General features: G+C 37.9%; 1 protein-coding gene across 1 annotated transcript in view; it reads left to right on the top strand.

Annotated features, from left to right (window-relative positions):
- PCCA (propionyl-CoA carboxylase subunit alpha) overlaps positions 1 to 17,948 on the top strand; it is a 260,731-nt gene that overhangs the window by 104,072 nt on the left and 138,711 nt on the right. Inside the window, exons 12-15 of the mRNA XM_072347043.1 lie at positions 142 to 292; positions 10,665 to 10,808; positions 12,340 to 12,414; positions 17,866 to 17,934. Of these exons, the coding sequence (XP_072203144.1) occupies positions 142 to 292; positions 10,665 to 10,808; positions 12,340 to 12,414; positions 17,866 to 17,934 (439 nt within the window). The remainder of the gene's footprint in view (positions 1 to 141; positions 293 to 10,664; positions 10,809 to 12,339; positions 12,415 to 17,865; positions 17,935 to 17,948) is intronic.

Here is a 17,948-nt window from a genome sequence, read left to right as displayed (position 1 = left end):
AATGTAAAGGCATATATTTAAGAGTTTTCACATATTTTCATTACTTGAATAATGATGCTGGTAGTTTAAGCAGAAAATGAAATGATTCTTCTTTTTTTTCTTTTTTTTTGACTGAAGAAAGGCATTGTTTTTGTATTGTAGCACTTTTCTAGATCCTGAAACTCGAAGAGCAATGGGAGAACAAGCAGTAGCTCTTGCCAAAGCAGTAAAATATTCCTCTGCTGGAACTGTAGAATTCCTTGTGGACTCCAGTAAGAATTTCTACTTCTTGGAAATGAATACTAGACTCCAGGTAAGAAAAACAGCTCTTCAGATTCAGAAAAGTGTTATTTAAAAAAACAGAACATAACCTCTTTCCATACTTAGGGGTCTGGTCCTGCAAAGACTTGCACATAACTAAGTTGACGGATGTGAGCACTTCCAACTGAACTTAAAAGATCCAGTCACTTAAATAAGCCTGTGTATACAAGACTTTCGCAGCCTTGAGCCCTTGTAGAGCACTCAAGTAAGCATTCAGAGGTTTTTTTGCTCTTTGTTACACTTGACCTAAAGACCTTTCAAGAGGTCGCTGTTAAGTGCCACTGTGAGCACACAGTCAGTGACTAGCCACTGTGCTCTGATGCTTTTCCCCCTGGTCCCTCAAGTTTCTTTCTGTTTGATGATCACTTACTGAGTATCTCTGGGAGAGTGACTAAAGCTATGTGTATATCAGAAATAAAAACACTGGCAATCTGCACGTGTTTGAAAATGTGAGTGGAATGCAACTTTGCTAACATAGGGTAGGGTAGGTTTTTCATAACAACTCACGGAGCCAGTGTTAGATGTGCAGTGTGCCCTGCAAATGAGTGGATGATCTGCTTCCTGGACAGCCACACTCCTACCCTTCAGTTGATCCTGATAATGTGGTTCTAGTAATTATGAAGAAAGCAGGTATATGCCTTGAAGTCTGAACATCACTCTCAGAAACAGGAAGAAATCCAACTTGTGAGAATGTAAATACGGTCCGCTCTATCCTCCTTCTCTCGCTTTGTTAAATTACAGAAAGACTGAAATTTGGAATCAAACAAGAGAGTGATTAGCTCCTTTTTCAACTTCAGCTACATTTCACTGGGGCTGCATTCAGGCTGCTGCTTGCACATGTAAGCAGTGATAGAGGGTAAAGAGGTGCTTGAAATCCTAACATATTTCAATAACTTTGTGTAATGGTTGGGTAAAGAAATGAGATAAGATTGTGGCTTGAAGGAATGAGGTTATTAAAGGAGCCAGTACTAAGCTAACTCTGTGGGTAAAATTCACCTTTCCAGGCAGCAGTGTTTTTGGAGCAACTCTTGACAGTTGTAATTTACTTACACTTTTGCTTGGAGTTTGTATTCTAGGCACAGTACTTTCTATCTTAGATTCTGTTAGAAAGAGCGACTGGTAATTGCTTTGTGTAATTTATTAAGAGGTTAAGAGGAATTTCTCTATTTGAACATATTCTTTATGTTCTTCTTGAGCTTGTAGTTCTTGAGAGAGTAATTTTCAGACTCCTGTGTGAAGAAAATTCATGCTTGGGTTTCTGTGTAACACACTTGAAGTCCAAAACCATTTCCTTGCTCTCACATACCACTGGCCGTCAATTCCTAAGTGGAAACAATCAAGTATGCTTAGAGCTGATCCTCTTTTCAGTTTGTTGTGTTAAGATGCTATCTTGGATTTTCTTCTGTGGTGTCTATCCCCTACCTGCCTTAATTTGTAGTGGTAAGAACTTTCATAGTTCTAAGCGTCAAGCTTGCTCAGTTGCAGAGGTCTCTACATACACATTAAGAAAGCTTCCATGATTCCATCTTTCAGGATTTTAGAGACTCCTTTTGAAATATAGCCTAAGCAGTTTGACAATGCCCTATAATACTAGATTCATTCTTTCCAAGCCTTAAGGAAATTTACTAATCTTAAATTACAGCGCTTGTGTAGCTATTCTCTAATTCCTCTATCCTGACTCTGTATTGTCTCTAATTAGCATTTCAGCTTGAGGCTGGGGAGTGGTATTTTTCTCCGATTCTTCCCCAGACTTACCCAATTGATCTGCCACTTTTGCCAGGTCTCAGACTTTGCTTTCTGTTCAGTCAACAGTTATGCAACTAACATCTCTCTTCTAATGAGAGCTGAACATAGGAACTCCAATAAAGCTTTTTTCATCTAGGTTTAACTTCAGGAAGAGGAATGTTTCCAGACGTCCTTCTATTGCTTTGGTCTTTTCCTTTTGCATCTTCTGACTGTGAACAATGACTGACAGACTTACTTGTCCAGTTTCAGAGTAGTACTCAACAGTTAGAAGGACTTCCTTAAATGATAAACATCTTGTCTGTAAATCATGTTTCTAAGGTCTTTGTCAGTGTATACTACAGACACAGATACCTGTCAGCATCATTAGAATGTATCTACCAAGTTATGCAAATTTCTGTGTCTGTTTCAATATTTATGCAATCTCTAATCAGATCACTGTAATCTTTCTTTACTTTATATAAAGACTTCAGAATAAACTTGCGTAAAGCCAACTAAACCATGTCCAGCACTTGACAAGGCTTGCTGATTTCTCCCTTCCATCTCTTCGGTGTATGCGAGGGGTCTTCTAATGTGTTTTGTAGATTATTTTGCAGTAAATGAGAACTGTTATTGTTTGACTGTCATTTTGGGGAACTCTTTGGGAGTATACCTTTCCTGCTAAACAGTCCTGCAAGTAAAGAATAAAGAGCACCCTACAGGAAGTTAATATTTTATGTAGTTTTGGTGTGAGGTGTTGCTGCAACGTGAGATTGGAAAGTGATAAAAAAGCTTGTGAATCAGCTTCATTGTCTCTTGTATGCTACGCAAATCTTTTACAGATGTTTTAATCGTTCAGATAGAATGGCTTACTCTCTGCTAATGGCGGTGCACTTTTCGTTACTTGCTTTTCTGCCACCTTTCAAAAGCTAGCTGATGAGACACGAGATTGGATAATTGAATAGCAAAACTTGTTATTTTCCCTTTTCACAAGAAAGTGTAGAAATGTCTGCTCTGCCAGCTACAAGGGAACTTCCTGTACGCTGTCATTTAGTGCACTTTTGGAGTGGTTTTTAGGCAGCTACCACTGCTAAGTTGTTGAGGCAGACCAGATGTTGAATATCTGATTCTTTATAGCTGCTCATGCTGTGGTGTGCTTTATGTTACCTAGTTGTCATCAGTCTAATAAAAGGCAGTCATAATCCAAAGTAGCTGAACAAGAGCTTTGAAATAAAAGTTACTGACCCCTAACTCCCAACCTGCGTCAAAGTCTCTGTGTCAGACTACCTTCAGAAGGGCTGTTTTTCACCAGAAGTTTTGTTTTCCAATGAAAGACCGAATTTAAATGTTTTCCTTTTTTTTTTTGATTTGATAGAAAGAAACTGCAGTCTGTAAATAAAGAATATCTGTTAAGGTATGGTTGTGCGGTGTGACTAAGCTTCTTAAAAGGGAATCAATTGGTGACAGCAAAGGGAATGTATCAAATGGTTGCAGTACCTTGAAATGAGAAGCATTTCTTGTTGGCTTGAGAAAAGCTGAGACAACTATGATGATGGGTATGAGGAGTACAGTGTGGTTTGTACATCTGTTTTTCAGATCTGCTCCCAATCTTCTGCCTCATCCATGTGTTGAATGATTTAAAATGACAAGTGAGCACTCCCTTCCTCCTCAAAACATAACTAAGTTTGCTTAGAGTCTTATTGAAAAGATGAATTGCACAGACTGAATACAATCTATTCAGTTCAGTGCAGTGAAGTTGAGAGACACTGTAGTTTGAATAGCAGTGTGTTTTCTCCTTGTGACAGTTTGAATATCATTACCTTTTAGGGAATAAAAAGTTACTTTTGTAGAATGTTCTATTGATGTGTTTCTAAGAGGTTTATTGGAAACAAATGGCATGTCTGTGTTTTACAGTTAGTTGTATTTTACTCTTTAGTGTAAATGTTCTTTTAAAGTAACTTGTTTCCAAGGGATGAGGCAAATAAATTTGCACGCATCCATAAGTGATCACCACGCTATGACTTTTGTTAATAAGTTCTAATGCTTCCATCAGACTTCAGTGTCACCTGGAAAATGCGGTATTCCAGAGTTTTCACTGGAATTCAATGTATTCACTGTACAAGCTGTACAAGAAAACAGAGGAAGAATTACACATGCAACAGTTCTGTCCCTCTCTACCTTCCTCTTCATCTGTTTCTCCTTATGAAAATATAAAAAGCATGGTTGAAATACATAAAAATCCTATTGGTTTGGAGTTCCAGCAGTGTTAACTCTTACTTCAGTCAGTCTCGTAATGGTATCTGTTTTCTGTTGCCCACTATTAGGCAGCACCTGCCACATGTTTGCTGAGTGAAGGAGGGAAGCGCTGGAAAACATTGCAGCTGCTCCGTGTAAGCAGAAGTAGCAAAATGTAAATAGCAAAGTGATGAGCTCAGTCGGGATTGCCAGAGAAAACCACGGCAAGGAGGGGACTTCGGTATCCATAGCACGCTCATGGGATGGCGAGAGATGGTTTTGTTGTCCTTACATGCGTAACTGTCTGGAGGATGAATTGTGATAGGTGGGAAGGAGGATGGCAGCAGTGAAAGGGGCTGTCAGCGGTTAGGGGAGTAGATTTCTACAAAGTCTGAATGGAGGGATTTCAAAGCGAAGTCTCAAGTGACTGTTTCTGCCGTTTGCTGAGGCTCTTCATATTTCTTAATACTGGAATCTTGTTTTACTGTGACACTTTGCTTCAGTCATTTTAAATAGGCTAACGAACAGTGTCAGATGGTAAAGACTTTCAATTGCTGCTAACCTGGGCTGAATTTGAACTACTGACCTAAAGGTGAAAGGTCTCTTATCCCATTACCAATCCCCTAAGCCCACCAGAATCCATTCTGCACACAGTTTATACCAGCTGTTCATGGCCATTTTTAGAACCGAAAGAAAAGGTGATTTTGCTGCCAAACAACACTTCTTCACACAAGAGGGTCAGCCGACAACAGTTAACCAGATTTTTGCCACATTCTTGCCTCCTAATGCAACTTCCATTATGTAGCTACTGGTTGTCTGCTTTTCAGGCTTTCCAAAAGAACTACAGAAAAGCATTGCTAATTGTTGTTGACAGAAGGGACCGACATTGTTTGTCTAAGTCATTGAATCTGAAAGATGCCATTAACAGTGCTGCCAGGGCATGGAGTGATATCTTAGAGACAGCGCTACCACGTAGCTATCATAGAATACTATTAAAAAAGTAGAGAGAAAGGAAGCTCCATTTTTTATTTTATTTTTTTTAATAAGTAGAGGAAAAAAACCCAAACTCTCCTCAAATGATACATGAGTTTCTTTCCTTTGGTGAATTTAGTGTAAAGAAAATGAAAGAATGGCTGCATTGTGTCAAGACCCATCTTGAATTAAGTACTTGGAGAGCCCTTTAATGCTGCAGCTAAGTATAGTGGAAGCAGGCATAGCATCTCTCATAAAGAAAGTGTAAGATGGTTTTATTGGGAGCAAGTTTCTTTATTTTCTTAGGTGGAGCTTGAAATGGAAAGGAGTTGTGTAGAAATAGTGAATTTCAAGAGTTCTTCAGAAAGGAGTGTGGGAGCTGCGAGCTAAATAACCTGTTGGTATCAACTGTGGGTTGTTGAAAACACAGAAATGACATTCGGTATTCATAGGCCACATAGGTTATTTCTTACCTGCATCTGTCTAGTGCGGTAAAGAAACAAACACTTGTAAAACAGAAGTTGCCAAAAGTGAATCTGTGATTACTGGAAGATGGTTTTGTGTGAAGAAATATTTTTTTTTTTTTTTTTCAAAGCTTATACTGTCATAAATAACCAACCAAACAACCAAACAAACAAAAAGCAACCAAAACACCTACTTAGTATCACACATGTCTGTGTATTAGTTTTTATTTCTGTGACTAAACTCAGAAGACAATAGAAGAAGTCTGCCTGAGCATCTCAGTTGATGATTTTGTAGTTCTGATTGCACTTGTTTCTTTGATCAAATAGTAATCAATTGAAATGTAAACAGCAATGCATATTATTTAGTGTTATACAAAATGGCCACGTGGGACTTCTCCTGTTATGCATTTGTGTGCTTTCCATTCCGTGTTTTCATCGGGCTAAATCTTGTCAGTTCTTTATCAACCTTTCTGAAAATCTGTTTTTCTTAGCATGTGCCTGGAAGTCCCATACACATGTGCTGTTGTGAACTACTGTGGAGGAACTATTTTGCAGAAAGATGATGTGACCCCAGAGTGCTCTTGTTCATAGCAGTCAGAAAGCTTGCATGCCTGAATAGCAGAACGTGTGCACCTCTGTTGATGTTCGCTTTTCCAAATTAGAAAAGAGGCTCATTGAAATAACTGGGGCTGAGGAGCATCTGTAAGTTGCTGGGTTTGGGTTAATTGATACTGGATTTGGAGCAGAAGAAAAACCTGTGGGTTTCCAGGTGAATCATGTTTCCTGGAAACCGGTGAATGTTGAAAGTTAGCTTTTAGATTATTTATTTGAATGTAAAGGAGCATATGATACCATCCAGAGGCTTACAGTAGTGGGAGAGGGATGGCATGGGCTGTAGATTTAAGCCTACTGAAACTTAGATTTTCTTGGTCTCTGTGGTCTGTTTGAATGCTCCAACTGATGGGTGTGTAAGCTGATTCCTTGTGCATGCAGGAGCAAGAATGCAACCTGTGAGAATACCCTTGAGGGTTTGCTATTAGACCTGAGTACCTTACTGATTGTGAGAAAAAAGTTGTATTCTGAAAGTATTCCCCTGAATATTAGGGGAACAGCCACTGCTGATTTACCTCTTAGCTTAAACTGTTTGTAAACATTGCATAAATGTTTTTGTAACTGTGGATGAACCCTGGCATGGTAAATCTTTAAGACTGCTGGCAGTCAAAGAATAGGGCAAGAATTAGCAGCACTTCCATACTGTTCTGGGAACTGTTACTAGTTGCACTGCAGTGTTGACAGGTTCCCCTAGCTTTTTTGCACCTATTTCCATCTATTATTTTCTGACAGACTTTGTCACCAGTGCTGCCAGTACCTCGTGGTGTATGAACTGGAAGATGAGGGAAACAAAACCACTTGTGCTTACAGGGAAGGGATTGCTGGAAGGTGTCTGAAGAAGAGTACATCTCGTATGAAGGGAAACACTCCCTTTAACCCCCTATGGATGTTGCTTGCCATAAGTTGTGACTGTGTGGATTTAGAAGCAGGAACAAAAAGTGGCATTCTTCAGAGAACTGTATCTATGTGGATCACAGTAAAAGTGATTATTTGAGGTGTAGACCTTGCTTACAAGTGCTGAGATAGCAACTTCTTGCTATAATTGTTTGTGACTGGACTTGGCGTATGTAAAAGAATTGCTAGTAAAGGTGATACTTTTGCAGATAACTGCATTGAGAGTGAGTTTTCAGTGATCAATTTTTCTCCTTGTTGTGTTGCTAATAGGGAAAGCTGCTTTGATGTGGCTATGATCTGTAGATTGCTTGCTTCAGACATGTCTGGTTTTGCCCTTTGTGATAAGGAAAGAGATAATGTGTGAATTTACCCACTATCATACAGCCATAACGCCACCGGTTCTTACCTTAATGACTAAGGTTGCACTGGCAAGACCTTGGCTCAGCAGACTATGAAATCTGAGCATGATCCACAGCTAAAAGAGTTGGTTTATTGAGTGTGATTCAGCTCTGGTTAGGAGCATACTTGCATTCATTTCTTTAAAAAAGTAATTCTTGATTTAGCATTCATAAAATGACTGTGAAAGTTGTTGGAGAATAGGAATAGAATAAAATGAATAGGAGAAAATAAAATAGGCAAGCTAAACAAGAATTACGCCTAAAGTAGGAGACTGAAAAATGAGAGACGAAAACATTTAAAGTCTAATTTCTAACAGTGATTGAAAAGCGGATACAATGGTTACCTTGGCTAAATAACTGCAGTGATCATTCTAGTACTTTCCTAAGCAGGGAATGATGAAGTCTTTGTTTTATGTTTTGGGAAAAGAGGGATCTAATTTCTTTGCTTCTTCTACCCCCATCCTTCCTTGCCTTCAGATCCTTCAAGTATCTCTCTGTGGGAGGATTCTTGGACCTCCAGAACCTTGCAGGGTGCTTGTTGAGCCAGGATTTGGCATTTCTGCTTTGTTAATGTCCTTTTGTGCTATAAACCAGAGAGCATTCTGTACAATGCTAAAAATACTGACTCCCTCCTTCCCTCCCTACCCATGCTGAAAGAAAACTGTAAATGCTAAAACAAGTGCAATTTGAGATGAGCACCTCAGTGAAAGATTAAAGTTAAAAAAAAGTCAATCAGCATTTCAAGGTTAAAATTATTTTCTACTCCATCTGGGTGATCTATTTGTCTTAATGTATATTGAAAAGCATTTTAAATATGTTTTGTACCACCAAGTTAGTGATAGGGTTGATTCTGTCTACATTATCCCTGAAGGGCATTAGTCCTAAGAACAGTCCCGTAAGAAAACAGAACAACTTCTCTCCACCCTCAAAAAGACCTCAAAAAATTGCGCTTGTCATATTTTCTGAATGCTGTTTTCTGTGCAGACACAAAGGGAGTATTTTGAAGAAACAGAGGAAAATATTGACCAAGTCAAAGATCTTTATTGAAGAAGGGATTAAATAAATGTTTGTGAGTCATAAGAACCAAACAACACAAATATTTTTCTTTCCAGAAACATTCCGTCCTATTTTGATCATCAGCAATAAAGCTGAAAACAACAATGAAGCTATTGAATCTGGAATGCCAATTGTAATCCAAGAAAAATGACAGTATAGCTGAATAATGAATAATGTCTTTGTGAAAAAGAAGCATTGTATTTTAATTATTTTTGACATTAGAATTCCTGAGGTTTTGTAAACTCTGAGGTAATTTTTTAAAACTTAATTTCAAAGGTAAGAGAGTAAGTTCTGTTGTTCAGATTACTCATGTGTGGTGAGTAACCTTATATTAAAACTTAGTTTTAATTGAAATTGGATTGCTTCAATTTAGCACTGCAGGGTAGACGTGGAGGTGTTTCATAGATTCTCCAAATGCTGTTAGGAGTATCATGTTAGGTAGACTCAAGATTGAATCCGAAACATGTACCCTCAAACTGTGTAATCAGATTCCCATTTCAATGTTACCTTTATCCTTCAAAGAATAAGTCCTTGTTTCAGTGATGATTTGTCATTAAAATTATGTCAAAACGTCTTAAAATGTTGTTGAAACTCTGAACAAACTCGCAGCACACACAGGGCTAATTATGGATGCCATCTGTTTATTTTTACAAGGCCTTTTTCGTAAAGACCAAAGCATCTACTTGTTCTGATTAGTCACAAATTATTGTAATGACTAAATATTTTCCTTATTCTAGTGTATTGAAGAAAAAAAGACATGTGGTTTGTTCACTGACCTTTTTCTGTGTCACAGAGAGTATGCAATATCGCATCACATGATCGAGAAACCATTGTGAAGTGCGTTTTCTTAAGGCTCTTGGAATACTGTTCCCTAACAAAAATAGCAGATCATCATTTTTATGTGGAAAGTCTTAGATCTGTGTTTGAGCGAATAACATTCTTATAGCATGAGTTACGTTATCTATCTGGTCTGCCCTGCACTCTGATGCTGCTTTGATTTAAAAAATTATTTTTTTTACTGTACGTAGAATCACAGACCAAGGTTGGAAAAGACCTCCAAGGTCATCCAGCCCAACTGTCCACCTACCACTCATATTCCCCACTAAGCAATGTCCCTCTATAAGGTGTCCAAATATTACTTGAATACCATGAATACATCAGTTAAAGATTTTTTTTCCATGTTAATGTATTCATTCCTATCCATTTGCATTTAAAAGAAGAAGGTGTGTGCATGCATGTGCGTGTACATGTGTGCATGCTTGTACGCACATGCGTTGTTTAGCGTGAGCGACGGGTATTCCCATGGCAGCATCATCCAAAGCCGTTAGCAGCAATTTGCTGAGAGAACAGAGTGACTCTGTTGGTCCAGCCCAGCTATTGTGCATGCTAAGCACTAAACAGATAAGTCTGGAGGGGGAAAAAAAATTGAAGGATCCATCTGCTCATTTCTGCTACACTGCGCTGATGTAAGATTACGCTAATCTGGTTGCTTGTCAGGACAGGTTAGTGAAAGCAGGCGAATGGGTGAGATTTAGGGTAGGCGAGTTCTATGGCAAATTGTAAGCAGCTCCTGGACGTGCCGTGTTAAGTGTAGCAGAATGGGTTGATTATCAGCTTCTTTGAGATTCTCAGCTAAAATATATTTGGGGCTAATGTGCTGGTCTTTTCAAAACAAAATTGAAAAGGAAAAGCTTCTAAGCAAAGAAAAACAACCTTATCATCACCAGGTGCTTTGAGTCTGTAAAATAAATGAAAAAACCCTCCTAGTGTGTTTTTCCTTTTGTGTGTTTCTCCTAGTTATTGCAATCTGCTAATTATTTTATTTTTCGGTATCTCTCTGCAAAGAAGGCTGTAGGGAGCTTGCCGGATATATGTTTTTTGGGAGGTGGAAAGACCAAGATGGGAATATGTTCCTTGCCTGGTCCAATTTCTTGTTTATGTGTTTGCTTGTGGAGAGAGATTTCTTTGGTTGTTTTTGTTACCTACTGACTGACAGTTCTTGACCTTGCAGGTTGAACATCCCGTCACAGAATGCATTACCGGCCTGGACTTGGTCCAAGAAATGATCCGTGTTGCTAAGGGTTACCCTCTCAGGCACAAACAAGCTGATATTCCCATCAACGGCTGGGCGGTTGAATGTCGAGTTTATGCTGAGGTAAATGAGTGGTAATGGGGAGGAGGGTAGGTGGTAGAATTGCAGAGTAGTAATAACCAGGTGGGGATTAGAGACCAAGGTGAAGTCAAGGATTGTCGTACGAAAGGTGTGATTTAGAGTATGCAACACAAGTGGTTAATGAGCGTTTGTAGAGTTTTTATTTCTTAATTCAAAATGCAGTGTTTTTTTTTTAACATACCTTTTTTTTTTTTTTTTTTTCTTTTTTCTTTTTTTCCCCAAAAATAAGAAATGGTAAATGGTAGCTGAGGTTTGTTTTGAAGAACATTTGTTATATATTCCGTTCACAATTAATAACTCAGAATTTGTATTGTTTGGTATAGTCAATCGTATTTCCCAGTTTCTTATATACTTGAAACTAGAACAACCATGGCAGTAATTCAGTGGTTTAAAGAAATTTTGTTGTTGTTCCAAAACATTTTAATGGGTCGTTGAAGGAGCAAGTCATGTCTACTGAAATCACATTTCTTCATAGGAAAAACTGTCTCTCTCATCTTAAAAAAGCTTTCTAAAATATAAAATGCATTTTCAAGCATGTCTAGGACAATTCTTTGTGGTATCCAAATCAAGATAAGCTCATTTAAAAAAAGGCACTCAGCTTCTTTCATTTTGTTTCAAGAACATTTTAGAGAACTGTACTTTTCAAATATAATTCAGCCTCACGTAACTATTGCTGATTTATGGCCCTGGGCTTTATTATTATTATTATTATTATTATTATTATTATTATTATTATTATTATTATTATTATTATTATTATTATTATTATTATTATTATTATTATTTCTCTTCGTGATGTACCCATAATCTTCAGCTTGCTCTACAGGTTAGAACTTATGTGAACTATTTTGATAAAGGATCAACATTTGTCATGTCATTGGTATGGAAGCTCTTCTGAGTATGAATAGTCTTTGCCCAAACTGATGCTTGGGCTTTCTTTTTGTTCAGTGTATTTACAGTTATGAGGGAATTTAAATAATAGATCTTAATATGTTGTCATGAGATTGGTTGTTCTTACAATCCATACACTTCGTTGCTATCTTACTAAATGTATATTAGCATTGCATTGTGTAGGTGGTTTCCACAAGTGTGAAGGTTGATTTGATTTCTAATGATAGTTGAATTCCAGACTGCTCTTTTTATCTTTGGAATTTTTTCCTTAAACTTTTTTTCTCAATGCCATTCCTTCTCTGCATATTTTCTTATCCTTCCTCCAAAGCGTAATGCAGTAAGTGAAGATGTGGTTTTTCAAAGTTTTGGTGATGCACTGCAGCCATGTACAGAATACTTTTTTTCCTGCTTTTTAGACTGCAGTGCGAGAGAAGTTACATGCTTTCACTTCTTTATTTGGTGTCATGAGGTAGTTTGAAGAAGTATAGTTCAACGCAAGTAATTCTGGGGAGGAAAACAAAGCTATTCCAACAGTGGGTTCTGTTAGACTTCGAGCTATTTAATATTATTTTCTCCACATCTGTAAAAACTTAATGCATTCTCGTGTTGAATTTTATTTCAGGACCCCTACAAATCTTTTGGCTTGCCATCCATTGGTAAACTATCTCAGTATCAGGAGCCACTGCATGTGCCAAGTGTAAGTAACTGGGTTCTGATTTTCATAGGTACTGAGTGTTAAGGATCTCATTTTTATAGACAAGGGATGTAAGTACTTAGTAGCTTTGTAAATTAGGATCTGTTTTTAGCATTTGGGGCGGGGGAAGGGTCACGGCTGTATGGTTCCAAGCTGGTTTTCAGATGTACTCAGATTGGGTGTAACAGAAAACTAATGTATGTTGAAGTATTTTATTACGTTCTATAACTTTGAGCTTAAGTTTTTCAAACGCAGATTAGGTTAAAATAGTGAGACAGTTCAAAATTGAGTCAAATGCGGAGCCAACTCTTTGACTACCAAGAACTGAAGACGTCAGTGAGAAACTGTCAGTGCTTTCTGCTTAGCATTGTAGACTTTGAAGAGAAAATTTGCTTCAGTTTGTTATATACAGATTATTACACTTTTCAAGATGGTGTTTAAATATACGGAATAGCTGTCTAATAAACTGTGTTTTCTGATACTTGAAAAGAACAAGGGCACTGCCTTACTGTAAAATCGAGAGTCTCTGAGTAGTAAGTACATATATATGACACTATCAGTGGAATTGCAAGGCTGTACCATCTGTGAATATGATTATTCAGTCTGATTGCTTGCATGGAAAATAGTGGAAGATTACAGGAGAAATCTTAAATGTGGAGATGTTATTGGATATATGATTTATTTCGCTTCTTAAATTGTTTTTGCCCATGTACTTTCTGAGGGGACCTGACCCTTCCTGGTCTTTAAGGCTTCATGCTGTGTTCAAAGCCTGGAAGCAGAAAAAAATTGTAAAGATCTAAAAAGCTTTATGTGATCTTAAAGAGGAGATGAAGGGAAAAGGTATCATTGGATGTATCTAAACTTCTTTTTTTTTAAAATGAAACAGAGTGTATTTAATAAGAATTTATAATGAATACTTCAGCAGTTGTTAGAAGTTTTCACCATGTTCTAATAGCTAACAGGATGTCAAACATTTTGCCCTTGCAAGTTTTTGCAATTTGCAATTTTCCAAACGTGAGACCTGTTGAAAGTACAAGTGATAATGGACAAACTATACCCCCTACGGTCTTTGTCCCACCAAATCTTTCTTCAATTAATGCTGCAGCAGGAGTTTTATGTAATAACATTTGCGCTTGTGAGCCATCCATACAAAGAAAAAACAATTAAAATGCCTTAAATGTTCTGCTTACTGCTGTTATTTGCTTGTGCGAATGTTGCATGTCAGCTAAATGGACCACAGAATAGATAAAGTGATTGGGTGCAGGAGAGTGCACACTAAGCTTTGTCTATCATTATTGCTGGGAGCAATCAAATTGATGCCAGCAGGACAGTAGACGCGTTGACAGCTGTAATTATGTATCTCCATGGTGATCACTTTTGGCCTGTCATGGAGGCCCACAAGTCCCCTCCCTTGCAAGCATTTAATCAGATTGGGCTGTCACTTGTCAGGTAGACAGGGTGGGCTGGGAGTTGTGCTTAGGGGGAGAGGTGAATTGAAAATGAAGGGTGGGAGATGCCTGATCGCTTCACGTGGTCCATCGTGGTACTGAAGAAAGAAATTTTAATTACACTGGAGGCTTCAGAGCAGTGGTTTGAGGAGCTTATATGGAGCGTCTGGGCTGTTCTTTCCATTCACTACTTCTATATTATTAAAAATAGAAGATCTATTTTTATTTAGACACTCATGATTTGGTATCTTAATACATGTTTCCTGCCACTGTTGAACTAATTTCTCTCCTGAGAATGTCATGCCGTGAAGAACAAAACAAATACTACCAAAAAAGTTCTTTACAATCCCATTGTGCCACAGTGTTTGTTTTGTGCACTTCAAATTTTGGAGTTGTCAAAAGTTGGATTTAGAAATCAGCTCAGACTTGCAATGTGTTACCAGAAGTCCAGCTTAAGAGTTGTGTGTTGCCAAATGCATTTTTAGTTCATTTCTTCTCTTTCTAAAGTTAGCTGTTATGGGCTGCGTGCTGTATTTGTCAGTTTCTCAAGTTGGAGGAGCTGCCGTGCATGGATATGTGAGGCTTTTTCTTATCTGTAGATAATACAATACTGATTCTTTTTGTCTCTTATATTCTGTAATTTTCATACAGCGTTGTATGAGGGAACATCAATTTTTCATCACTGATAACGAATCTTAAGATAGGTAACCACAAAGCCTTGGTGGCGCAGTGGTAGAAGTGCCACTTGCAACACCGGAGGCCTGGGTTCGAATCCCCCCTGTGGCGCAAGTGGTAGAAGTGTCGCTCTGCTACACAGAAGGCTCGAATCCCAGGAGTTGGACTCGATGATCTCTAAGGTCCCTTCCAACTCGCACGATACTGTGATACTGTGATACTGTGGTATCGTTGCAATTGTGAACATACGTATTTAATGCTCTTACCCAACATGGAAAAAGTGCTGCCATACCTGAAGAGTTCCAGCATTTTTTTTGCCAGTATGACCAGCAATCCATTCTTGTATTACTGTAAATGGAAAGACAAAAACTGTTAGACTCATATAGTTAAGAACAGGAAGATTCTAGAAATCTGTACCTGTAGGTGAGTGGAATTTGATGCGCTAATAGTTCACTGCAGGACTGACATGTAGATTGGGCTTTCCCCCCACTTAAAGGTTTTTTTTTTTTTTTTCTTTCAGTTTGCTGTTGTCATAGCATAACAACACATAATGATAGTACAACAGCAACAGAAGTGTTTGGGGTTGTAATACCAATGAGCTGTGGAGTACGAGAAGATTTTGAACTGTAGCCTTTCTTTGGTATTTTAAATGCTGAATAAAAGAAAGGAAGCGTGCTAAGCAGAAGTAAATGCTGAAGGTCTAAAAAGTATTGCTATTATCTATCTACTTAGGGACGCTGTAGTAAATATCTGTTGAATCGTAGTTTCTTTTTCATCCAATATTCATTGAGTTCTGTCACACCGTATAGTTAATAAAATCATCTACATTTATTGGGCTCTGAAAATTTAACCACTGCAGGGAGAGTTGAAGATGGGAAATGTATTTCTCTTTGGCTGTCGTCATTTTTAGTCACCTTTAGTTTATTGTATGCAAATGAAACTCCTACAGAAGAGTCCAGATTTCTTGAAATTCTACAGTATTTTTTGAAGAATTTTAAATTCCCTCTGTAAATTTTCCCTTTTCAGAATATTTTACTTAATAAAAAGTGTAGGTTGTTTAGCAGTACGTATGTTGTATATGAACAGAAACATAGGGCAGGTGGAGCCTTGTAGTCAGTACCATCATTTATATTGATTTCAAGACCTGATTAACCTGCCTTACTGAGTGGGAATTACGCTATTTTCATTGATTCTTTTTCTCTTTGTCAGAATATGATGTTCGTATGTAAGTACTTATGTGCAGGTATGTGTATATGTAAAGCACCATCAACATGTGTGTTGCTTCAGAGACAAAAGACACAATATAATTCATTTATGTGTGGAGTGTGTATGCCATAGCTTCATGTCTTATGTATGATCATTATGCATTCAGAAAAGTTACGTAAGGGACGGCTTTCTACTAGATCATAGACTGAATAGTTGAATTCTTTTTGTTTGAATGTGTGCATTGAGTTTTACAAATAAGCAAGCATCCTGTGAGGGTGGATGGCGTAGCAGCTACAAAGAGAGTTGAGAATTAAGCTGCTTATTTTTTTCTGTAACAGTGATGTGTCTGAGATACTTCTCGTCAGTAGGTAATGTTAAATACCTGATATGGGAAGTGGGGGGCCTAGTTAAATGTAAATGAAACACATTCAGGTAAGATGCAATACGAATGCTATGGAAGTGCAACTGCTTTTACATATAAATAAATATGCTACAGAAACGTAAATACGCGATGAATATGAAAATCTGAACATAAACATAAAAAGATACAAATCCATAAAAATGCTTTTTTAATGAAACGTAATAAAACCCAACCAGTGCATTATTACTGAAAAAGACGGGTACACCTGCTAGGGTATCTTTTATGTCATTTGGATAATAAAGTCATCATCATGCCCTCATGTGGATTTTGTAGACAAGAGGTTCTACATGTGGTCCCTTGATAATTGCCTAAATTAAAATATTAAAGGCCTAACAGCCGTTGCGTTGACCTTTTTCTGCCTTGCTGCAGACGGCGGAGCTGCTGTTTATTGCAAGGGTTCCTTCCCACAGGTGAAGATTTAAGTGAGATTCCAGGACCCTCTTCCCCATCCCCTTTACAATACAGTGTATCAGAGCCCTGCTGTTTCGACAGCTTTGATTAGAGTCCTCCATCCTTGTGATCCCCAGAATGCATTTATTGCTCTTGAGTTATTTTGAGTAGTATTTTAAAAATATTTCAGATTCCAGTGCTCAAAAGCAGCAATTTAATAAATATTTCTTCCCTAGAAATTGCTCATTTAAACAGTTTTATATGGCTAACCTCATTGCTACGGTGATGAAATCAAACTGAGAGATGAAAACAAGAATCACCATTATACTGACTAACATGTTGGCTGGTTAACAGCAATCGGCCTCTTCAAAAGGGATTTTTGAACTTGTGTTATTTTTTTTCCGTGGATATTGCAGAATCAGAGATTTAATTGGGGCTGTGTCCTTACAAAGCAAAGCCATGGAAAAAGCTGTGTAAACATTAACGCCTCGGGGGAACAGCAGCAACAGAAAACACAATGGTTTACAGTCAAGAGGGCGAGGCAGAAAAGGAAAGTGTTACAGACATGAAAACCACAGGATCGGTATTCCTATAGAGCTGATAAGCAGAGCTCCAAAGTTCCTGCTGAATGCTCCCGAGTTGTATTCCCACTGGAACCTTCAGAAGGGCTGTCGTGAAACGTGTGGAATGTGATTACGTATAGGTGCAGAAAGGGTGTGATTTTAAGGGGCATCCTTCATTCCAGGTGTCAGTCAGAAGAATAATTACAACTATCTTATTACAGCGATTAAATCAGAATTAGACACGTCATGAGGTGAAGTTTAGAGTGTGTAACAGCATAAATCTTTAAACCAAATTTCATGTGTTTACTGTGCTTTCTAAGGAGAACAAAAGAGAATTTTGACTCTCAGCTGCAGATTACATTTGTGTTTCTTTTAAAAGAGAGAATAATTTATAGGAATTTTTCCCTGGTAGAGAAAAAGGCTCCTTTCCCCTTCTTCAACTTCTCTGAAAACAAATAATTATCCTAGTTCTTCAAGGGAAAAATGTACATGATGAGCTTTGTGAATGTTGGAAGAGAGCAATAAGGTTTCCCCTCAGCCTCCTCTTCCCCAGATTAAAGAGTTAGGGTAGTTAGGGTATTATGGTTAGGTTGCGGTTGGACTCGATGAACTTGAAGGTCTTTTCCAACCTGAGCCTTTCATTCTATGAGTGTTATGTTTTAAGCCTGTCAGATATATTTTATTACATATTGAAGTGTTGTTGTTTTTTTTTTTCCAATACAAAATTATTCTTGCTTTTTGTTTTCTGAAGGTACGTGTTGACAGTGGCATAGAACAAGGAAGTGATATCAGCATTTACTATGATCCTATGATCTCAAAAGTGAGTTGATTATT

This window comes from Excalfactoria chinensis, chromosome 1 (genome assembly GCF_039878825.1).
Source record: "Excalfactoria chinensis isolate bCotChi1 chromosome 1, bCotChi1.hap2, whole genome shotgun sequence".
NCBI lineage: Eukaryota > Metazoa > Chordata > Aves > Galliformes > Phasianidae > Excalfactoria > Excalfactoria chinensis.
The sequence above is the reverse complement of the archived record's forward strand: the minus strand, read 5'-3'. Positions and strand labels throughout refer to the sequence as shown.